Source organism: Hemicordylus capensis, chromosome 2 (genome assembly GCF_027244095.1).
Source record: "Hemicordylus capensis ecotype Gifberg chromosome 2, rHemCap1.1.pri, whole genome shotgun sequence".
Classification (NCBI taxonomy): Eukaryota; Metazoa; Chordata; class Lepidosauria; order Squamata; family Cordylidae; genus Hemicordylus; species Hemicordylus capensis.
Window position 1 is genome coordinate 95,306,863 of NC_069658.1, and position 25,235 is coordinate 95,332,097.

General features: G+C 42.8%; 1 protein-coding gene across 9 annotated transcripts in view; it reads left to right on the top strand.

Annotated features, from left to right (window-relative positions):
- FANCC (FA complementation group C) overlaps positions 1 to 25,235 on the top strand; it is a 141,623-nt gene that overhangs the window by 67,634 nt on the left and 48,754 nt on the right. For all 9 annotated transcript variants that reach the window (XM_053301062.1, XM_053301061.1, XM_053301057.1 and 6 more), the window contains exons 5-6: positions 22,143 to 22,262; positions 24,391 to 24,455. In XM_053301062.1, coding sequence (XP_053157037.1) covers positions 22,143 to 22,262; positions 24,391 to 24,455 — 185 coding nt within the window. The remainder of the gene's footprint in view (positions 1 to 22,142; positions 22,263 to 24,390; positions 24,456 to 25,235) is intronic.

The window sequence follows — 25,235 nt, forward strand, 5'->3', positions numbered from 1 at the left end:
TGTTTCAAGTTGGATAGCTCAGGGGGGCTTACTTCAACATGCAAAAGTAATTAAAAGAAGACTGCAAATATAATACTTACAACATGGAGCAGGCTGTGTTGGCAGATATTAGGATCACAGAATTCACTTTAATCATAGTGCTTCCCATAATGTGGGTGGTCACACTACAGATATAGTTGTCAGTTCTTTCCCCTGCAATACTGATTGTAAAAGTACTGAAGTAAACAGCATTCCAGAGACCTCTCAAGAATTTTCATATATGTAAGCTTTTTCGGATAGGTTGTTTCCCTCTGCTTTATTTAGACCCCTTGGTTTTTTCAGATATGGGCCATGCTCTTGAGAAAAAAATAATCACCTTTGAAGTAAAGCTTAAATTATACATTAGGTACTTCTCAAATGGATATGTTCACATGATGCATGATCACTGGAGAACTCCTTTGCCGTGGAAAACACTAGTGACTTTTTTTAAAAAAGCTATACAATAGTTCTAATTTTGCCTTTAAAAAACAACTAATTGTATCATTTTGCATTCTGTAGCACTTTTTTGTTCTTTAAAAACAAAGTAATACAATTTGTTTAATCAGCAAAGCATCCCCTTAAAAGATTGGCATAACTCTGGCACATGACAGTGGGCCTTCCCATTTATCAGCTATGCAAGGGGAGTCTCATGTACTAGTAGAGTTAACATCTGCCAGAGTTAGTTAAGATGCCACCTATTCTTCATTCAGTTGTCAGGACTCCCCTGGGTCTGCCCAAGGCGGATTCAGAAGAGGAGACTGAACCCAACAAATCCGTGTGTGTGTATACGCGTGTATGCACATGCACCAGGATAAAACTCCTACCGGGAGCTATGAGGCACCACCAGAAGGGGAAGAGCCTAGGCAGATTCAGATGGGTCCACACTCTGAGGACCCCCCAGGTCCAGAGGGTTCTGAACTGGAAGAGGGTGCCATCAAGACCCCTGATGGGCACTCTGGGCTTACGAGTTCCACGGCCTCGTCTCTAGCAGAACCAATGGTACTCTCAGGTGGAGATCCCTGAGACACAGACATAGGAAGCTGCCATGTACTGAGTCAGACCATTGGTCCCTGAGGGCTATGATGGGGAGGAACCTCCAAGTCACTAAGACCACTGCCAACAGAGATCAAGATTGGAGCTTCAGAAATAGCAGGGAAGTGCTTGATTAGCAGTTCAGTGGGGCTTTCCTAGAAAAAAATATCCTTGGGAGCAGGAGGTCTCCTCATGAGCAGGCAGGAGATAAGCTAAAGCTGGCTGAGCTAACAAGGTATAGCCCAGTTATTAGCCACAGCACTTTTTAACCTCTCTGAGTCCTCAGTCAGTTACTGGAGCAACAGCATAGTCTGCTGTAGCTTCTGGCTCTCAAGTTACCAAGTCCTACTTCCTTGTTCTTGCAGCCTTTTTGCCCTATGCTAGAGAATCCTATTACTGCTTGTTTTGGACCTTCCTGGCCGCCTTGAGACATAACTCCCCAGCTGCTTTGGCCTCTTTGCACGCCAAAACTGAGCTTGACCAACTTCCTGGCACTGCTACATCTGGTGAGAATTCTAACCTGCTGATTCCCAGGGGTGAAGACGGGGCATCAGGGTAGGATATCTATGACCAAAGTGGCTATCTGTGTTGAACTGATAACTCCTAGTTTCTTTCAAAAAGTACAAAGCAGATCTGTAGTCATAATGATGATATTATTATTCAGCAAACCGTGTTTAAAAATAAATTAGGTTTGACAAATGATATACCCTAAACCTTAAGGTCAAAGCAAGGACAATAAATCGTCTGCAATGACATAAACACACAATTTATAGAAAATTTATTCCATCAGGCACTGTATTAGAAAAGAAATAGAGGGCTTAATGGTTTACTGAAAATATCTCTCTCTCTCTCTCTGCTCAGCATGTACAAAGAAAATGGTTTTGATGTTTTATACACATTGAAGCACTGATCTTGTAAGGTCTTTATGATTGTAATTCAATAATGGCACTCATGTGTATGACAATGTATGTACTACTTTTTAATCAAATTAATAACAAAATTGCATGATTTCTTAATGATTTAATTAAATTGTAAAATATGTTTATGAGATATATTTGAAGAAAAGGTGGAATCTGAAAGGTTCAAAGTAGGTCTAAACCAGTGTCCTCTCTAATTGATTTCAGCTGTGTGCGGAATGAGTTTTGTTCTGGGCGGCAGTATCAAGGCAGTGTGTGCCCATGTGCATTCAGAGTGGGGCCCTCCTGATTCAACCTGAGCGGGATCTAAAATTAACTGAGCGGAGATCAAAAAACTTGTTAGCTTGCACACATGCGGACACCTTACAGGGAACACTAGTCTAAACCGCTTCTACAAGCATGCCACCAAGTTCTCCTGTAGCTTGGAATTGGTCCCCCTCCAATTTTAAACTAAAATGGCTTTTGCAGTATGCAGATGCCAAAACACCTAGACCTTCCCTCTTTTTTTGAGGGAATCTTGTTATTCCTTATTTCTGTCCTCTCACTGTACTGAGAGGTAATGTACCTCTATTCTTGCACCTGCCTTTCTTGCAAGAGAAGCAACTGTATTTTCTAATGGCTGAGGATAATGGGAGCTGTTGCCCAACAGCATCTAGGGACTCAAGGTTGGGGAACCTCTGCACTGTACAATTGTCACCTTCACCTTTTGTACCTTAGTACAGGAAAAATCAAGTGAGACTTCAGTTAGAACTGATGGGAAAATGCATATTGCCTACCTCATAGAGAGAGCCTATTTTTAAAACTTAATTTAAAAAATAGTTTTAGTATTTAAAAGAACTCTTTTAAAATGAGATAAAACACAGTGAAGACCTTCTAAAATATTTGAATTAACATAATTGAGTTTTGTGGAAAATCCACATCATGCTCCGCGTTTCTGATCGTCTGCAGTGATGTGCTTTGTGAGAGATCTGAAGAACCACTGCCAAAGAAGAGTGCCTGGGATAGATAGCCAGTAGTGCCAAGAGCCACTCTTTGAACTGTCTATAAGTGCCAGGCCAGCCTTATTCTTACTGAGATGAAGACTATGAGTTGAAAAGCATGGCTATTACAACATATACAGTTCTCTTCTATGTCTTCATCTCCTTGCCTCCCACTGCTGCAAGAGAGTTGTAGGGGGAATCTATGGAAGGCCACAGCTATTGAATATGACATACCAGAATTCATTCAAACCACATGTCTACAACAAAAACATGACATGTAGCACATACATTGTAAAGTTTTCCAGGAAAGAGGAGTCTAGATATTTCCCAGGAGACTCTGTTGTTGCTGCTACCTCTTTGAGGCAAAGGGCAGATTCTGAAGATCTCTTTGGGCATTTTTGGTGGCAGCTTCAACATAAAATTGCTACTAGTGGTTGTGGATGGGAAATAAAAAAGAAGCCACTTAATATGTATGAAGCTGTCTTATACAGAATTGGAACATTGTTCCATCTAGCTCAGTTTTGTCTGTACCTACTGGCAGAAATGTTTCAACAGGGGTCTTTTCCAACCCCACTTGGAAATACTGGGGATTGAATCTGTGGCTGTGATTGGTATGTTAAAGCAGAATAAATGAAGCAGTCATTTCATATTTACTTTCTTAAGATCCTAAATCTATTTGTATTTATATACCACCCTTTATTCTACCGCTCTTCATCTTAACCCCAGGGTGGTTAACAACAAGATAAAACAACATAATTCAATAAAACAAACATTAAAACCAGATAAAACAAGAAAACTCATTTAAAAAAAATATAAACAGAACAAAATGTATCTAAAATTTTAAAAAGAACAGGGACAGCTCATTGATCAAAAGCCTGAATTACTAAAATGTTTTGAGTTGCATTTACTTCCTTGATTCAGTTATGTACTTTATAAACATCCTTGTTTGACAGTAACATCCTTGTTTGTCATTACACATACTGATATTTTGGTTATATCAGCTTAAATACATGGTGATAATATAGATATATAAATAATGCTAATTTAATCATTAGCGGTGATACTGGCTGAGTGGGGGGCGGGGTTGTGTGCCCGGCCTGAGAGACTGCGTTGGAGAAGGAGCCAGGTGAAGAAGTTGCGGTCATTGAAACCACTCCTACGGAGAGGTTTTCTCGACGTTAACACCTTGGATTCAGATGTGGGTCCAGCAGCTGCGTCTGAGTTTTATCCCCCTTGGGTGAGGCAGTTGTCTCCGGTATGGGGTGGTATGCTTTTTGGCCTCCCAGCCTAGGCTTGCCCCCAGCTGCCTGGATTGGCTTTACTTCAGCCCCTTTACTTCAGCTTGGAAGATTGGTAAACAATCTTCCAAGGCAAGTCTAGTTAAACACCATTATCCTGGGAGGAGCAATGGGCTGAAAAATCTGTTAAGTCGGGGCCTCGTACAAGGAGTTCTGATACTAGAGAGGAGAAGGTAGAACTCTATCCTTATGGTGATGTGTCCTTACTGTTGGGTGATCACGTTTAATGTCCACAAAAGAAAAAATTTGCAGAAATGAGTATGTTGACATTTTCTCTTTATCGTGAAACAGAACCTCAGGATAAAGATCAGTCTGATCCTAAGGAGAGGGAAAAAATTAAGGTCAAAACTGTAGATCACAATTGGTCAAATTGGTTTCTGGGCTTCATGGTTTACATGGGCGTAGGATTACAAAAACAACTGGCACAAGCGGCATCATCGATAAAATACCTAGATATATAATTTATCATGCATTTACTAAATTTAGTGGGCCTGCTTGGGCAAGTTATGATGAAGCGTTTTGCCGCTGCTCAGATCTAGATCCTTCCCTTCCATGAGACATTCCGCAGCTGACCTTGTGGCTGCAGATGATGACCGCCAATCATCCTATAATTGGGGAGCATTCAGACAGTGGGCATTTGGTTGTATGGCTGTGGGCCTGAACCTTTAGAAAAGGCAGTTTTCTAAAGGTTCAGGCCTGCAGCCGTGCTGGGAGTTTGATATTATGGGATCATGTTCCCGGCAAACAATGCCCGTTCCCTCACAACTGTTCACTCTGCAGTGGTCCCCGTTCCTTTTTTAATTGTCCCCGATCCAAGCGGTGGCGGGGTCAGGAGAATTTACCCGGACCTAGGTGACCCCCTACCCCACCCCTGCCTGCCAAAGGGACATAGTCCCATAAAATTGGAGTGGTCATTACTTCAATATTACCCTAATATCAATATCCCTTTGGTCATTACTTCATTATTATTTCTTGTTTACACAGTCAGACAGGTGTTATTGACTGGTTTGTTTTATCCAGACATCGAGTCCTTCCCAAGGACCTGGGATGGCTGAATTTTATCATCAATACTGTTGGTTATTATAGATATCGTCGCAAAATATAGGCTGTTCCCAGTAAAGCTGCTTTTTGTAATTGGCTGATGGTGATTTCTGTGGCCCCTATGGTGTTGAGGTGCTCTTCAAGGTCTTTTGGGACTGCACCCAGGGCGCCAGTTACCACTGGGATTATTTTGGTCTTTTTCTGCCACAGCCTTTCAATTTCAATTTGTAGATCTTTGTATTTGGTGATTTTTTTCTATTTCTTTTTCTTCTATTCTGCTATCCCCTGGTATTGCTATGTTGATTATTTTGACTTGTTTTTCTTTCTTCTCGACTACAGTGATATCTGGTGTATTGTGTGGCAGATGTTTGTCTGTTTGTAGTTGGAAGTCCCATAATATTTTTACATCTTCATTTTCTTCAACTTTTAATAATAATAATAATAATAATAATAATAATAATAATAATAATTCAGTTTCTATACCGCCCTTCCAAAAATGGCTCAGGGTGGTTTACAAAGAGAAATAAAACAAATAAGATGGCTCCCTGTCCCCAAAGGGCTCACATTCTAAAAAGAAACATAGGACACACACCAGAAACAGTCACTGGAAGTACTGTGCTGGGGGTGGATAGGGCCAGTTACTCTCCCCCTGCTAAATAAAGAGAATTTGTTTGATGGTGCTTACTATGTGGATCATGCCCTTCCGATGGGTTGTTCGATCTCTTGCCCGGCCTTTGAGCGTTTTAGTTTCTTTTTGGACTGGGCCTTGAGGGGATGCACCAGCATCCATTCAGTTGTACACTAACTTGATGCCTCCTTTTTTTCAGGTTCAAAAGCGACCATAATGTGTAGACATCTCATGGATACATTCTATGTTTCTCATGAGCTGTGGGTACCCCTTGCCATCAAAAAAATGGAGGACCCAGCTACCTGCCTACCTTTTTTGGGCATAGAAATTGATGCCATAGCACAGTGCTGCCGTTTACCAATGGACAAGGTCGCAGCATTGGAACAGCTCTTGAGACAATTACTGACATTTAAAAAGATTACACTTAAAGATTTGCAGAGCATAATAGGCCATCTAAATTTTGCATGCCATGTTATAGCTCCAGGCAGAGCTTTTATTAGGTGTCTATGTGATGCTGCTAAGGTAGTTAGAGCCTTATCATCATCACATTAGGATAAATCGGGATATTAAGGAGGATTCAGTGATCTGGTTGGAGTTTCTTTCTGGATTTAACAGTATTTCCCTTTGGCGGTCTAAAATATTGTTGGAGGCGGAGCTCCAGTTGTGCTCTGATGCTGCTGGTGGTCAGAGATTTGGCATCTATTTTCAAAATTGCTGGTGTTCCGCAAGATGGCCCTCATTTTGGGAATATTTTCCAGTTGTGGTTGCTGCCCACAACTGGGTTCTTGAATGTAGGGACCATATGGTACAATTTTGGTGCGATAACCAGGCTACTGTTCATGTAATTAACACAGGAACTTCACAAAATCCTCAGGTCATGTGCCTGGTTAGGTGTTTCACTCTACAGTGTTTACACAACAATATTTTATGGCCAGAAATGTCCCTGGTTTGGATAATAGTATTGCTGATGCCTTATCTCGAATGCAGGTGGACCACTTTTGGAACCTAGCACCTTCAGAAAGGGACAATCCCGACATCTTTCCAGAAGACCTCTGTAACCTTGGGAGGATAGAGCGGGCAATCTGCCTTTCTTTGGCACCTAGTACCAGGAAGTGCTATACTGCTGCAGTGTGAGAGTTTGCCAACTTTAGGAATACTTCAGGTTTGACCGATGTCTGGCTGGTCCCAGTTGAATGTGTGTTATGCTTTTGTGTGCACCTGCGAGATCGTGGTTTGGCCTTGTGTTCCATTGGTTGTAGGTTGGCAGCTCTGACATTTGAAGCCAGGTCATTGCGGGTAACTGATTCAGTGTCTCATTTTAGTGTCTCCATGAGGCCCTAGAGGATTGGGCCCATGAATTGCTAGTCCACCCTGACACTCACAAGCCCATTTTATCTCCTATAACAAATAGGTTGTTGACTTATCTTAATAATATATGTTTTTCAAATTCTGAGGTACTATTATTTAGAGCTGCTATTTTGACAGCCTTCTTTGGTGCTATGCGGGTTAGTGAGCCAGTAGCGGCATCTAAGCGGGATGCCTCTGTCCGCTCGCATCAATGAAGGGATGTGCATTTTGTGCAGAAAGGGCTGGAAAAAACTATTCGTCACGCTAAAACTGACCAGTGTGGAAAAGGATCAGTGGTTAGGTTTTCTGTTAATACCCTGGCCACCTTATGCCCAGTTCAAGCACTGTCCAACCACATAAGGGTGCGAGGTGATGGGCAGGGTCCACTCTTTAGTCATGAGGATGCTTCCCCGTTGACACGCTTCCAATTTTGGGCAGTGGTCCGGAAAGCAATTTGTAAAACGGGTCTTGATCCGGCCAATTATGGCACTCATTCTTTTCGTATAGGATTGGCATCAGTGGCTGCTGTGGTCGGCATTTTGGAAGCTCAGATTAGGGCTATAGGACGGTGGTGCTTGTTGGCAGTACATTCACTCTTTGAAGAGTAAATGATGATGGTATTCAAAATATTGATATTTCTTTTATTTTTCAGGAATTCCACAATCTCCTTACCGTGTACTGATGTACAGGCACAGTTACATGTTCTAGGCCAGTACCAGATTTGGCTTATTTTAAGCCAAATTTTGGGTTACGGCCCATTTGACCCACGAATATACCCCTTAGGTTCTGGCAACCATCCAGATGGGCCTTGCTGTCATGGCTGAAGTCTATTGGCTGGGTCATCGTGGAATGACATAGACTGAGTTTTTTCCAACCTTGTTTAAGTACATTTCTAAGAGGGGAGTTCCCCATGCATTGGTGATTCGTTTTGGGGGTAACAACATCGGCTTGCTTCATGGCAAAGCTCTCATTGCAGGCGATAGACAGTTTTCAGAGACTGAAAGCTTGGTTTCTGGATCTTGTCTTGGTTTGGTCCAATGTGATTCCAAGGTTGCATTGGTGGGGGGCCATGGAAGCATCTGATGTTTTAACTGGGTTAGACATGGGGTTAACCACGAGATCATATGTGCTGTGGTAGCTATGGGTGGATGAGTGAGTCAGCATTCTGAGGTTTTGGCTCAGGGTGTCTCCTGGTTTCGGCCAGAGGGTGTCCATTTGTCGGACCGTGGAAACGATGTCTTCCTCCGGGACCTGTAGGAAGAAATTAGTACATTTGTTGAAGGATGGGGTAAGCGGGGCTAAACTGAGGTTTGCCTTGCTTCTGTGGCAGTTGAGTGCGGGTCAGGGTAGGTTAATTGCATTGGTGTCGGGCTGGAGGGCCATTATGGTGAGTGGGAATATGGAGGAAGGCTTGGTGATCTTGCGACTTTTGGGCTGGATCTGCTCTCACTTGGATCTATGCCAGAGAACGCCGCTCAGAGCCTCTTGACTTGGGTTGAGGTGGGCTGGCATGCATTACCTTGGGGGTAACCTCATGGTAGAGATAAGGTTTGGACTGGTACCGAGCAGAATCAGAACCTGAATCATCTCATACCCACACCTTATTTCAATTCCTCGTTGCAGGTTTTGTAATTATTTAATAAAGTGGCCTTAGTTTCTTCCAACTATGTGTATCCTGTCGTCGTTTGGGTCTAGGTTTGCAAACAATTGTGTAGTACAAGCTGAATTCTGAAAATTACTGCAGTGTTGTTTAATACATTTTGGTGTTTGGAGAATTTATTTTACATTTACTCCCTCCTTGGATTAATGAATAAGCGTGCAAGAGGTCCTGTAAGCAAAGTTAGGATCTGCAGACTTTGTTATGATTGGATCAGAGTGTGGAAAATCAGTGAGCTGTATTATGTCAGCATCCTACTCATGGAATAGGCTACATAAACAGAGGGTGTTGAGACAGTCTGTAAATGAGCAGGCTTCCTTCTCAGTTACTTAACCACCATAATTTTCTAGATTTATGTTTGTTTTGTAGTGAAAAGGATTTCTTCAAATACCAGTCTTTTATTGTTGTTGATTTCATTTAAATGGCATGGGATGGACAAAATCCTGTAAGCAGGATTTTAAGGGGAAAGAGGCATAAAAGCATCAGTACATTTATGGGGCTATGAACATATAAAGATAAAAGTTAAAAACAGATAGATTTTAGTTCTAAAGATCTTAGAAATGCATGCTTCTTATTTTGCTCCTAAAGGAGATTATTAAAGTGGATTAAACTGGTGGCCCAGGTTTGAAACTTATGTTAACAAAGTTACAAAGAAGCAGGAGTAACAAGACTTACAAGTGACTCATAAAGGTTGTTCACACAAGCGAAAACTGTGTTCTATCCAGGTTTGGGAGCTGTGCCCACTCCCAAGTTTCTGTTGTGTGGGTGCAAACAATTAGGTAGGAGGAGGGAGAAGTGATTGTATAGGTAGCTTTTCCTTCTACCTTGATTCCACACAATCACTTCTCCCTCCTCCTACCTAGTTGTTTGCACCCACACAATAGAAAATTGGGAGTGCACAGCTCCCAAACCTGAGTAGAACACAGTTTTCGCTTGTGTGAATGACCTCATAGTTTATTTCCACTGTTCTCTATCCATCCAAAGTAGTCCTCTTATATCTCCCTCTTCTTGTTCAGATGTGACTGCTCCACATATGGGAATAGTATGATACTTTTGCCACAGAGTGTTTTACTTGGGACATTACAGAGACTTGCAAGATGATATCCTGTAAATAGAGCAGTTAAATTTCCATTGCCTCTGTGCAAATCCACATGGGGGTGAGGAGCTGCACAGGCCAGCTGCAGAAACTTCTAGAACTCTTCTTGGAATGGTCTCCTGTCTTCCCTCAGCTAATGGTTTTACCAGGTTTTCTTGCACCTTAATCTGCTGCTTCATGAGTGAAGCCAAAAAGAGTAAATCTTACTAGGAGAGATTCAGATATGCAGATGTTCTGCCATAGTGACAGGGACGAAAGAAGAAGGGAGCTGGCATGGCATTAAGTTCCAAGGACATGTCCACAGCTAGGCAGCAAAGGAAGCATTGGGTTTTCCATGGTAATCAGACATAGAGGTTAGCCCATGGCAAGTCCACACAGGGAGTGGTCCTGTCTCATTGATTGTCTTCCAGGATTCAGTGTTCCACTCCAGAGTACAAGGGGCTATCAGGAAGATGGTTACAGGGGCTAACCCATAGGGATGTGCACAAACTGGTTTGGAAGCCCTTTTACGGACCTCCGAACCGGTTATAAGGTTCGGCCGGTTTGACGGTGTGTGTGTGTGTGTTACCTTGTAAGGAGCAGGGAGGGTGCTCTTTCCCCCGCTGGTGCTGCGATGAAAAATGGTCCCACGGGGGGCAGCATACCTCCTTGCTGCCCCGGTGTGCGTTGGACCGGAAGTGACACGCAAGGGAGGTATGCTGCCGCCCCACGGGACTGTTTTTAATCACAGTGCTGGCGGTGGAAACGCGGGGTGAGCACCCTGCCTGCTCCTTAAAGGTAACCCCTCCCCCACTGTCAAACCAGCCATTGCCGGTTCTGTGCACATCCCTACTAACCCATAGCAAGCCCAAGGAGACTCAATTCCAAGAATGTCCATGGTATACTTGTGCAGGTCTCCCCACAGCAAGCTCGCTCAGCGATAGTGATTTCTCTCAGGGAAAGTGCAGTGATTCAACCAAGGGAAAAAGGGTTTGAGTTCACCATGGTCGCTTGGCAGGGCAGGCTTCTGGACAATAGAAGTTAGCTTGTGCCACCAATCTTGCATGACAAAAACTTCAGCACTGAAATTCAGTAGCAAAGACTTGTGATAGGCATTTCTCCCTGCAAGTATGCTAGTATTATTTATACACTGCTTTTCAGTGAAAGTTCTCAAAGCAGTTTACATAGATAAAGAAGGTTCCCTGTCCCCAAAGGGCTTGTGGTCTTAGAAGAAACACACCAGCAACAACTGATGAAGGGATGCTGTGCTGGGGTTGAGCAGGGCCTGTTGCTCTTGCCCTGCTAAATAGAAGAGAATTGCCACTTGGAAAGGTGCCTCTTTGCCTAGTGAAAAACCCGGTACAAAGGAGACGATGGGAAAGGTTCAGCACAGGATCTTGAGGAGGTTTGTGAATGTGATGGTCATTATTCATATCAAAAGAGTTTGGACTTGGCATTGATTCCTTTCTGGGTATGATGGCCCTGCTGCTCAGGAGTGGTCCTGGTAATACATTTTTGCTTTGTCAGGAATCCTGGCTTCCTTCAGAATGTATGGTGTTCAGGATGGGTTTTGCACTGGTTTAAGTATGCATGACACAGTTGTTTGCCCAAGGAGAGACCAACTTCCTTCTTGGCACCAAATGCTTGTCCATGTCCTGCTTATTCTTGCTTCTGTCAGAAAGCCAATGAGAAGAGGAGGAAGGCTATCTGATAACAAGTGACCACTAGCTCGTCTCAATGCATTTCAAAGGGCTGTCCTAGAAGGGAGGTACAATAAAAAGACCTTGTGCTGAGAGATTTTGCCCTTGTACCAGTGGGAGTATAGAAAAAAACAGCACATGTACTGCTATATTGTAATCTTTATAGGGACATTTGAGATTACTATTTGTTACCCCTCATCAAATAATTTCCAGGGCATTCAGATAACTTTTATCTTAATTTGCTTTTAGTTGATACATCTGATGAAATTTCTTTAAGTGTTGCCAAGTTCTGCTGAATAGCTGGGAAAGTCTGCTGGAAGCTGGTAGCTTTATCAGTTTAATGTACAGTTTGAGTGGTGGTGATGTTAATTAAACCTTTAATTGAATTATGGATTTAAAGTGATTTTTCTTTTTTTTTTAATTGGGGTTTTGTATAATTTTGCTTCTGTATTATGATCAATGATAGAAATGAATGATTCATTCATTCCAATAAGAAGTGTCCAGTGTTGTTGAAATAAGTCATGTCTGTTATGTTATGATCTTCTCTCTGAGTAGTCATAAATAGCCCCACATTTGACAGCAGTCTGTCCCAAAGGCTCATCATTACAGAGCTTTGTGCCTTAATGTGTAGGCTTATGGGAGAAGGGGCTGGTTGTGGTAAACATTAGGTCCCAACTAATGTTCCCTCTAACAGGGATTCCCAGATGTTGCTGACTACAACTCCCAGAATCCCCAGTTGTAATGGCTTTGGCTTGGGGATTATGGAAGTTGTAGTCAACAACATCTGGGAATCCCTGTTAGAGGGAACACTGGCAAACCTTTGTTAAAAGTAGCACAAAAAGTGTTGGGGGCTATGATGGTGGAACCAATCCAAAATTGCAGTCTGTCATAGATGAGTTGGAGGAAGAGGTAATTTTGCTGCCCTCTTGCAACTTTAGGAGCAGCTCTGCTGGGTTCTGAAGGGGAACTGTACAGGAAGGTATTGGTGCCATTCCTTTCACTCAAGTGCTGGGTACAAAATGCCTAGCTGAAGGGAAAGACTAGCACTTTCTGATCCTCACAGAAGCTCAGTGCTGTGGCCTTTGTAGGCCTACTCTCAAATGTGTGGTTGCACAAAAGATCCCTTAAGCAATCCTATTTTATTGAAAATGCCGTAGGATATATGATTGCTTTGGCAAGCAAAGACTACTGCAGGGAGAGATCTTTTCTGAAAATATTCACATACATCTTATTAGGCAGTCTTTAAAAGTTTGGTTTATTTTTACATATTCATGCATGTACATACCCTCAGTTCATGAATGTGTGCATTTTGAATAAATATTTTATTAATTTCATGCTCTTATATGGTCCTCAGTGCTCCCCCATTCAAGGGGATGATGGTCCACACTTGCTTAGTGTTAGCAATACTGTAGCTCCCAGACCATCCGCTGGGCTTTAAATGCATGTATTTTGTAACAGAAATATTATAACGTAAATTTTGTGTGTTACTAGTATATTAACCCTGTTTAATTGCCAATGTGAACTCACTAAGTGATGTTTTAACAAGAAAAGTATAAAATTAAATGCTTATGTTGGTTTTGATTTCTGCTCACTGTTCCTTTCAGATTTTGATAAGAACTGGATTTGGGAAATATGCTTTGTAAAATTGCATGTTGTGAATTGCATTTTTAATTGTGAAAAAAAATTTTTAATACAAAAATACAATACAATCATAACAAGGACAGCAAAGAGTAGGGGAGTATATCATTAAATTTTGAATTCCAAAAAGTAATAACCGAAATCTGTCATCGTACAAATTTGTCTGTTTTTACGTTGTGAATTTTTCTAAAAGTGAATTCTCAGCTCCACTTTCCTCTCTTGAGGACCACAGCATCAGATAATGTGGAATAGCCATCATGGGTGATTCTTTTATAACATGGGCATTGCCTCAAACACACCAGTTTTCACTGAATTTCCTGAGTTGCTCCAGTGAGTAGCTGTTGAACTGCAAGTACTGTAAGTCAAATAAGACCAACAAAAAAACCCCACTAACTGTGCCTACATAGGTTGATCAGTCCTAAAAATCAGTATTTCTTTTGGGATTTCTTTTCACAACTATAGGGAAATGAAAAGGAATTAAGATAAACAGTACAAACATCATTGTTTTGCAAGTCTATGGGGTGAATACGCAGGTAGGGTTCCAGGCAGCAGTGTTCTTTTTTTATTAGAAAAAATCCAAAAGAAACTAAAGGACAACACCCTTTTTAAGAGCAACTAAAATGCCACTAAGTAGTGAGCCCCAACACTGTTTTTCAGACCAGAAGTTCAGGGGTTAAAAATACAACCAAAAAACATGGCAGAGAGAAGATTTTTTAAAAGGTAGGTGGGTGGGTGGGGGGCGGGGATTGATTGTTTTCATGTGATCCAGAACATGTTTTTGTAAACATGCTTTTTCTTGGATATTCAAAATTGCCTTCTGTCTCTCTAGATGTGGATGGTAGGGAGTAGGATCCCGATTAATGACCTATAATTGCTGGTGGCTACTCCAAGTTGTTGGAATTGGTATGTTAACTCCACTGCTGCTAGTTGGGAGTTAAATGGAGCAGCCTGTGCAGTTTCGAATTTGGCTAGAAAGTGAGAACAGCTTTGAGATACAGAGGTGATTTGAATGACTGGGTTGATTATATAGGATGGCAAAATGAAATTAAGGCAAGTCTAATGGACAAATAGACTTCTGTTTGGTTTTGGATTTTGGCCTTAATGATGATCTGTCTTGCTTTCAAAATTCAAAGTACTGACTCCTTCTGTCAGTTTTGGTGCAAGGGCCGCTAGATGGCAGTAGAACAGTTGTTTTTTCTGTGAATTGTGGAATTAAAAAACCCCCAACCATTTAAGTAGATCTTGTCTGTCCAAATACTGCTCCAGAAAGAGAAGACTAGCAAGTTAGGATTTGGGATGCTGCTACTCATGACAATTTCTGAAGCTGCTGCATTTTTAGAAATTTTACTGTGCATCACAGTTGTGCATATTTTTATTGCTGAATCATTGAGCCAATTCACTGAAGATACCTAATAAAAGCATGTATAAATATTTGGTCTTTTAAAAAAATATGAATAAATTGTTCACTTTTTGTAGTCTTTCATCAGATGCACAGTTTATCTAGGAGTTCCCTTACTGTATTGGCTATGTAATTGGCTATGTATTGGGTATGTAAGATATTGTGTGAATATCTTCCAGACTTGATCTGAAAGGAATAAGGGTGGTGTGTGTGTGTGTGTGTGTGTGTGTGTGTGTGCGTGTGTGTGTGTGTGTGTGTGTGTGTGCGCCCCCCCCACAAGGTAGAGCAGGAGGGTCTGGCCTGGAAGAGTACAAGGGAATATGGATGGTACTGGTGTGGGCTACCCTAAGTCTCAATTAAAAAAACATACATTAGATTGCAGGCTATTTCAGGAACTGGTAATCGCATGGAATCAGATCTCACAGGAGCCAAATGAATACAACAAATATTTTATATACTGCTTTTCAACAAAAGTTCCCAAAGCAGTTTATAGATATAAAAATAGCAACAATAATAATAATGACATGGCTCCCTGTTCTCAAAGGACTCACAATCTAAAAAGGAAACATAAGATAGATACCAGCAACAGCCACTGGAAGGATGCTGTACAGGGGATGAAAGGTTGGCCCAGACCTGATCTTTATCTATATAGGACTTCTACCTGAGAAGTCCTAAATGGACTTCACTTGGGGCTTAACAGCTGTGAAGATTGCAGAGGGGAGGAGAAGCACACTTCTCTTTTGTGCTCCGGGGCTTTTCAGAGCTGTAAGAGCAAATGTGATAGCTGCATCTGCCAGGGAAACCTGTTTCCCAGAACTTGTCTTTTTGATGAATACCTTTGCAGTAGTAATAAGCTCCAAGGATCCAGAGGATAATGCACCAGAGTTGTCAGAAGCATAAGAATGTGAAACAAATGAGGACCCTTCTTGATACTGTGCTGCATCATGTCATGAGAAGGGGACATCTGTGGTCACAGAAGAGCAGAAGAATCTGCTCAGTGACTCTGGGACATAGTAATACCTAGAGACTCTGTAATGCAGCATAACATAGTTAAAGGAAGATTTTTTGCTTCTTATATCACCAGTGCTGGCATCTGTTTGGAATAGTTTGTATTTGTTCTCACATGTATGCATATTTTACAGTAGTTCTTCTAAGTGGTCACTGTACCTCATACAAAATGGGCTTTGCACATGCAGAGTTAGCTCTATTGGGAACATCCCAAGCTCTCTGGGTCTTTTGGTGGTAGCCCTACCCCTTTCCCTCATGAGATGAAGGTTATTCCCTTCCTCCCACAGTTCTTTGCCATCCCCCACACACTTCACATCACCTTAGTTGATCATAGAACTTTTCCTACGTCTCACTAGGTTTTTTTGGCTAAAATTTTCATTCATTTTCGTTCCATCTAACTCACCGTCTTTTTCTGTTTAGCATATTGATTTCCTTCAGTCCCCTCCCTCTCCCTTTCCCCAGAGGGTTATCTCTGGACTTGTATGGAAACAAGCTTTCTTCAAAGAATGTATATGTTGTAGGGCTAAACTCCTCTTTTGGACGGACACAAACACTTCCTCAGAAAGGTGCATATGGTGGAACGCTGTGCCCATTGTCAGAAGTTTACTAAGCATAATAGGGCTTCAAGCCTGCGGGCATTACTGTGGGGAAGGGCCCTCGTTTCTCTCACGCACCTGGCTGCTGCACCACCTATCAGTTTAAATACCGTGCTGCCAGATGAGGTTGCCCCATGACTCCAAAACAGAACACCGCCAAGCCGGACCTGTCAGTTCTGTGTCCTTTGGGTCTGGTGAATACTCTGAACCCAGCAGCTCTGATCCCGAGCACCATCTCCATATCAGTGAGCTGCTCGGGTATCATCCCACTTCTGAAAAGAAAACACAAGAAAAAGAGTTCTTGGGGAAAGGTCCCCAAAGAGAAGCTGCTCCCACCATCAACTGTTGGAGTTATAGTCTCCACATCTTCAGGAACTGGCCACAAAACTTGTTAAAATCCAAAAATGACACAGCTGTTGGTACCGATTCCAAAGAAGGCCCTGTTACTGGTACTGATGGGGTCGTTTCCCATGTCCCACATGGACCTGGAGCCTCGGCCACATTCAAGATCCCCAGAGCGCTTTCTCCAGGATCGAGAATCTCCTGAACATTACATATACCTACATAGGGATGGGTCCAGGGAGGCCACCCCCAGATCACTGTCTGATCCCAACAGGGACTTTGATCCTGAACCAGTGTGTTCAGAAAAAGAATTGCCATGTCGGTCGCCTAGGCATAGACACTCCGTACTGGATTGTTCAGATTCTCCGAGATTCTACTTTCCTCCTGATTATACATGTAGGTAATAAGAGTAGTACCGCCATAGATACTCCCTGTTGGAGTGGAGTTACCGGCCTTACAGATCCCCATCTTCTGATCACTATGCTCACTTCTTCGACGATTGCTATGGAGTTGCGGACAGAGAACGCTATCAACACCAATATTCCTACGCTCTGTACCAACATCATTGCCCTTAGGGGCCAGTTCATTGGAGCTGAGCTTCCCAGTCTACTTTGAGACATTACTCTTGGTCCTGATCCCAAGACAGGAGATCACTGCTGCATCATTGGACACCAGGCACGCCACAGGAACAGAGGGTCAACCATTGAACACCATTGGAGGAACTCCTCACCCTGTACTCTTGGCCCTGACTGACCCCATCCTGGATCTGTCACATCTCAACCAGCTGTAGAAATAAATTGATAGTGGTCCACAAGGGAGTCCTTGGTAGCAGACTCAGATTCTGCTGTACTCTTGGCCCTGACTGACCCCATCCTGGATCTGTCACCTCTCAACCAGCTGTAGAAATAAATTGATAGTGGTCCACAGGGGAGTCCTTGGAAGCAGACTCAGATTCTGAAACTAAGGCCTCAGAAGAAGAAAAACTGGTGGACCTAGTGTCAGGTTCAACACCTTCGGAATGGATTGAAGATTCAAAACCTCCACCACCACCCAAGGATCTCAAGTTGTTCACCAACCAAGTAGTTCATATGGCCACTTCTCTAGGCATCCAAACAAAGGAACCATCCAAACATTCACCAGGCCCTATCTTAGAGCCTATTGATTCAGATGCCTCCCACTCTGTTCTTCTACCAATCAATTCATGCTCTTATGGATATGGCCTAAGATTGTTGGGGAAAACAAGCTCCAACATCTAAGGAGCTAGAAAATTTCTGTAAGGTTCAGGTAGAAGACAATCAAATCCTCCAAAAACACCCTACTCCCAACTCAGTTGTAGTGTGGAGGCTGCTCAGTCGAGATCAAGAAATAGGATCTTTCTGTCCCAGCTAACAGAGGAGGGAGGAAATTGGACTCTTTAGGGAGAAGAATTTATTTCACATCGACTCTGCACCTCAAAATTGTGAACAATCAAGCTTGCATGGCATGCTATAACTTATTCTTGTGGGAGGAGATGGCATCATTTATTGATTACATTCCACAGGAAAAGGAGGATTCTGTTCTGGCCATAGGGAAGTTTGTAGGCTTTCTAAACTGCTGCTGCACACCTCACAGCTCGCCACAGACTGTACAGTATGGTCTATATCGGTGGTTGTCACTCTGTGCTGTCGTGCCTGAATGCCTTTTTCTAACCTAACCCTTGAAATGAAGATTAGAATAGGGAACTTAACCTTTGATTAGACCTTTGATGGTCTGGCACTATTTGGCGAAAAGACAGATGAGGCAATGGAACGCATCCAAAAGTTGAGGAATACTGCAAAATCTATGACTGTATCTTTGAAGTTCAATAATAGCAGTAAATCTGCAAGGCCCCCCTCCTTTCTCTCAGCAGCTCAATCTCAATCCTCAGACTACGTCTTTCATTAAACTAGTGCGTCTCAGTATTGCAAGTGCCCATACACATTCAACAAGCCGTAGCAGTCTTAAGTCCAAGTGATTCTTTCAGTGTGGGAACATACCTGAGACTTTATCTGAGCGCCTGGGAATGCATTACTTTGGACCAGAGGAAACGCCACCACAGGATTTTTCACCATACCAAAAATAAGACTGAAGTCTCAGCCCCATCATGGACCTCAGAGACCTAAATGCTTTTGTGGTATACAAAAATTCCAAATGCTCAGTGTCTTCCATTCTCCCCATGCTCACAAAAAAAGGAATGGTTTGCATCCTTGGATCTTGAGGACATCTATTATCATATTTCGATTTGAATACAACAAAGAAAAAAATTATGCTTCCAGTTAGGCTCTCAGGTGTTCCAATTCAAGGCACTGCCATTCGGCTTCTCCATGGCTTCAAAAATGTATACGAAATGCATGGCTGTTGTAGTTGCCTACCTACAAGAACAGGGTATCCAGATTTTTCCATACTTCAATGACTGGCCCCTCTGGGAAACAACAGAAACAGTCTGCAGCACCATCTATGCTACACCATGTTCCTCCTATCAGACTTAGGTATCCGAATAAACTACAACAAATCACAGCTTACCCTGTCTAGAACTATAAAGTTCCTGGGCATTATTTTCGATTCTATTCAAGAGTCTGTTTTTATTCCTCAGGAAAGAGTTCATATGCTCCATTCTCATGCTACATGGTTCATCACACAGCCAAGTCACTCTTCCCGAACTATGTGGAGGCTATTTGGCCTATTGGCCTATTCAACTCCAGTCTTGCCTCATGCTCGCTTGTGCATGAGGCTTGTACAGAGATGGTTCCTAGCTGCCCACCAGCCTCAATCAGTTGTCCTCAAGTTGCTGCCCTGTGTGGGCAAGGCGGTCCGTTAGTGGATTCTCCCCCCAAAACTTTGGCACATGTCTTTCCATGCCACCTCACCCACCAAGTGCATCACGATGGACGGATCAAACCTAGGTTGGGGTGCTCACCTTCAAGATGCAATGATCTCTGTGGTACGTGACCCACAGTGGGGAGAGGTTGCACCACATAAATTACCTCCTAGCAGTTTTCAGGGCCCTCAAGTGCCTAGGGGACAAGGTGATCTAAATAAGGACTGGCAACACCACAACGAAAGCTTACATCAAGAGTCAAGGTGACACGGGCTCCCGTCATCTCCTGTACCTGGCTCTTCATGTCTGGGAGTGGGCCATCGGGAGAGATATTACACTAACAGCGATACACACAAGAGGGAAGGACAATACTCTCACAGACTCACTGAGCAAGTCCACTTTGATCAATGATGTGGACTCTGCCCCCAGGTCCTCTGCATGTAATATTCTTGGACTGGGGCACACCCACGATAGACATGTTAACGTCACAACAAAATACTAAATGTGTCCGATTCTGCACCAGGCAGAATAGGCAAGGGCTCGCTAAGCAATGCATTCACTCACCACTGGGGAACCCACCTCCTCTATATGTTCCCGGCAATCCCACTCCTACCAAGGATACCAAAAGATCAGGGAAGACAAAGCATATTGTATCCTGATCACACCTTGGTTGCCAAGGAGACATTGGTTTCTCCATCTTCTCCAGTTATACAACAGCACTTACCAGCATCTCCCACAACTGCCAGATCTCCTCACACAAGTTTGAGGGATGTTGTCCCATCCGGACATAGGCACCCTTCAGCTGACAGCATGGAGAATCTTGAACAGTGGTCTTGAGATGTGGACTCAGTCCAAACAGATCCTGGAAAACTTTGAACAGACATTCGTATACCTCAAAGTGGAAGAAGTTCTTTGCCCATTCTTTGCGCATTGGTGTACAATCCAAATTCACACCCAAATCCTGTATCCTGTCTTACCTTTTAGAAATAAAGAAGGGCCTATTCATGGCTTTGGCCTATCCATGGCTTCATAGCCATAGCAGCCCACTGGATGTACCTCCTGGTATGTCCCATGATCAGGCTCCATGATCAAAAAATTCCTAAAAGGCCTGCCTAATCTGTGCCAAAGGTCACACATACCCACACGCACCCCCCCATGGGACCTGCCATTGGTCCTCTTGAGTCTGAGGAAAGCCTTTCAAACCCATGGCCTCCTGTGACATGAGGTTTGTCACCTGGAAGATGGTGTTCCTCATGGCCATGACTTTGGCCCGCAGAGTGGGTAAGCTGAGAGCCCTTTGGACTGACCCTCCTTATTTAATTTTTCATAAAGACAAGAGGTGCTATGCCCCAATTTACAGTTTATTCCTAAAATCGTTCCTATATTTCACAGTTCTCAATCGTTTTCACTCCTGGTTTTTTATCCTAAACCCACTTCAGATGGGAAAAGAAGACTTCATACATTAGATGTTAAAAGGGTGTTAGCATTCTATGTTAAATGGACAGAGACATCCACACATTCAGTTTTGTCTTCCTTGCATATGGTGATGTGAAACTGAAGGAAAGGGAAAGGAGGGCCTCCGCTCAGTCCATTTCCAGGTGGATTGTGGCTACTATCAAACTGGGCTATGAACTTGCCCACATGCATTCTGATGACCTCGACAGCCTTTGATCGGGCCATCCCTCTAGACTCCATCTGCCAGACTGCAATGTTGGCTACTCCATCCACCTTTGTGAAGCATTATGCTCTGGATGCTACGGCCTGCCAGGACACAGCCTTTGGCCAAGCGCTTCTCAACTCTATCTTTATGTGATACCTCTCATGAGTGCACCTGCCCCTCCTCCAGGTAAGGCTGTTTGACATGCACGCATTTTGAGTGAAGTACAGTCACCACTTAGAAGAATGGCATGCTGCTTACCTGTAATGGTAGTTCTTTTGGTGGTCAACTGTATCTTCACACATACACCCATCTCCCCCTCTGCAGGTGGATGGTATGGCTTATAGGGCGGATTCCAGAACTGAGGGAGGAAGGGAATAGCCTTGATCGCATGAGGGATAGAGGTGGGGCTACCGTCAAAAGACTTAGAGAACTTGGAATGTTCTTGATAGGGCTACTGTGCGAAGCCCTTTTTGTATGAGGGTGCAGTTGATCACCAGAAGAACAACCATTTCAGATAAGCAACCTGCCATTTTAAATAACCTCCAAACTTCTTCAATCTTACATTCCTGACTCCTCCTTTCAGCTTTCCTTTAATTAATCCAGCAGTTGTTGAGGTCGTTTCCTTTTCTGAAATCAAATGTGACTGTTTTGTACTTGTTTAGAAATACTCCACTCACACTGTGTGTTGATTGATAATGTTGTTGTCACTGGCAGACATCCTAACGAATGAAGCGCACATGTTAGGAGAGTCTTTGGAAATATTCTGGGAGCCGTTCTGTAATTCCCTCAGTCCTGCACTTTTACTGTTGTGGAAGAGGACCAATACTTCCGTGTACCTTGCTTGCATTTCAGAAGCACTCTGGAATTGTGGAAACACATTGCTCTTGCACAATACTGCAAGCTCAGGTTGATTTCTTATGGTGTGATTTGTTACTTGGTATTAACCAGGTTTTGTTGTGTTTGCTTCCAGACCTCATTGTGCCATCTCCTGTCATTCTCTGGACTAGGAAATCATGAAGTAGATATCAACAACTTTATTTCAACTCTTGGCTTCACTTCATCAGATTACTATTCAAAACTGGTTGAAAATGTGAGTACTTTGTACATTTGGTTACTAAAAGTAAGGATGCCACAAATGGGTTTGTTGCAATTGCCATGGTGACTGCTCCCATGGTGGCTGCTCCTGGTGAGTGTTCCTTCCGTCATTTCTACATTGTTGGTGCACCTCTCAGACTCTTGGAATGCCTCATGCACAGGCTTCAGAATGTCACTTCCTCTTCCCGCCTCCACACCTCTCTCACTTCAGACTGCTCTTTGGAAGCTGTATGGTACCCTGTAGTTTGGGAAGTGGAGGGAACCGGCCAGAAGGAGAAAGTGAGCCAAAAACACTTTTCCCCCTAGCAAAGAGCTGCTTTGCTAAAGATGTTTGATAACTGTTTTCTCCTTCCAGAGAGTAGGTGTCACACCCTCGATCTCAGATAGCTAGGAGGAAGGGGAAGCTGACAGCCTTTCAGCCGATGCAGGGGTGCCTGAGGGGCAGAGCCCGGCTGTCAGTTCCCAAGAGATGGCTGTGGAAGGTCTGGCTGATGTTTCAGAGCAGTCACAGCAGTCTGAGGCAGCAGAGACAGCGACAGACAGACTAGAAGATGAGCTGTGCAGGCAACCCCCACTGACTCCACAGCAAAGGCGTTTCACAAGGCGAAGAGCACAGCTGGAAACTATCAGGAGGAGTAAACGCCTCTTGCAGAGGGCTGATAAGCCTTGAATCCCTTCCAGCTGAGAGTTATTAGCTTGGACTATAAAGCATGTCAACAGCTTTCTGTTAGCCCCTGGAAGACAACATTTGTCAACCCTCGTGTCGACAGCTTTCAGCCCAAGCCTGATATAGAGAACTATTCCGAGCCGTGTTTCGTTTCTGCCGCCTAGTTTGTATTGTGGACTATCTTCCTGGACTTCCCTTCCGGATGGCCAGATTGCTGACAGTAGGTGCTTCATGCCTCTCCGGCTCTCCCTCTTTATAGCCACAAATTCTAGAGAGAAGCTTCAGCATTCCAAACAAGCAAAGCCTAGCTGCTTGCAAAGTGATGTGTAGCATGCCTGTGAAGGAGCAAGCTGCTTGCAAAGTGATGTGTAGCATGCCTGTGAAGGAGCAGCATAAGATCAGAGATCAACCCCATCTGCCCAGGTTCTAGGCTTAGGGGAGAGAGGGTACTTTCTCGCTTGATGCTGTGCTTTAGGAGCATTCTGGCTCATTCCAAAGTACAGTGCGAAGTTAGAGGCAAGACCCTGCTCTCCCTCCCACATCCTCTGTGTATGCCATGGACTCGAAGGAGGGGCAGGGTTTGTGGTGACTACATATAATGACTGGCTATTAAGGCCAGCCAAAATCTGTGGGGCCCTGAACTATATTATGATTTTCTTGTTCTTTCTCAGTTTCTTTCTCTAAAGATCAAACATCACTAAAAGTTGTTCAGTCATGTAATATTGGATGAGGTAACATTGTGTATGCTCAAAAAGAGGTCTGCATAAATGGGATGCATTCTGTTGGCAGCTATGAGAGATAGAGGTTTACGACAACATTATCCTTGTCATAGTCAGCAAGGGAGAAACCTCACACTGGAATACTTGTGTTTTTAAAGACAGAAAGAAAGAAACTTTGAATCAAGTTTGCTTTCTGGTAGTGCAAATCAAGAAGTATTCAACTGTACCAATTGGCAAAGTGTTGCAGTTAAAAGTTTTATGCAGTTAGTAAACTTGCAATTAAATGAACAATTGATTAAACTTAACTAGAAGTACATATTACAAAAAACTCAGATGGTGTAAGCATTATAAAATAAAGAACTTATGGTTTAGTAAACTACTCTGATAGAGAGGCTATCATTGATTACCTGTTTGAGTAAAACACCAGAGTCAACATGGCTTCATACAAATAAATATGTCCTTTTGTCTGCCCATAGATTAGACTTTGCTTATAGAAATGAAAGATTTGATTGGTTTAGCTACTGATTGAATTTATTAAAATGTTCAGCTTTTAGCTGTATTTTTACTTGACTTAAAGTTCACTTAGAGAGATTATTTTCAGTTTATGGTCAAGACCATAGGTCATAACAAGGAGAGGGATTATTGGAAGTGCAACTCTGACGGTGAAAAATACCACTGATGTAAACTTCTCTGAAATGTGCCTGCGTTTGTAATGTGTCATTGACTTGATTTAACAGGTGGTCTTATCATTAGTGACAGAACTCAGCAGAAATCAGTTTAATGGATTTAACAGCCAACAAAAGTAGGTATTATCTGAGAATAATTTTAGTGGATCATTGCACAGACAAGAGTGAATGAAGTTCTGTATCTTATGTGGAAAATACTTTAGAGTACTGAATATTGGACTAATTAACATATATGATGTATATTTTTAAATTATGCTGGTTTTTGTCTGAAAGATATTTTATTTATGACCCCATGGTCAGCTTAAACAATTTAAAAAGGTAGAATAAAGAAATCCTAAAAAAGGTTAACAGTTGCTAGAAAATAATAAAACATCAGTCACATACAGTACCAATCAAAGACTTAACTAGCAATTGCTAACAATAAATATAAATATAAACTAAAAATTCAGGAAGAACATACGCATGAAATAAAAAACTGATGTAACCACATAGCATTACAGCAAAACTTCGCCACCTTATATGTAATGGATGGAGATTGATCTGCCAAAAAATAAGAGATACAAAAATCTTCTGAGCATCCTAGAAATGGTTCCAGACAAGGACATATCAGGGAGCGTCTTAACTCTCTGTAAAACAAACAACGAAGCAATATATGTTGGATGGTTTCAATCTCCATATAACTACAAGGGCAGATTCTATCTTCCCTAGGTATACTCTTTATTCTCCCCGCCAGCACAGCCAACGGGAGCAGGTCATACCTTGTTCTAAAGAAAGCCCTCAGATAGCACGGGTTCTCTAGGGTATACAGATAAGTAGTGGGACCCGTGACAGCAGTACATAAACTCATCCTCCTTCTCGAACATTCTGGGATCATAGAAAGCTCTTGTTGATTTTCA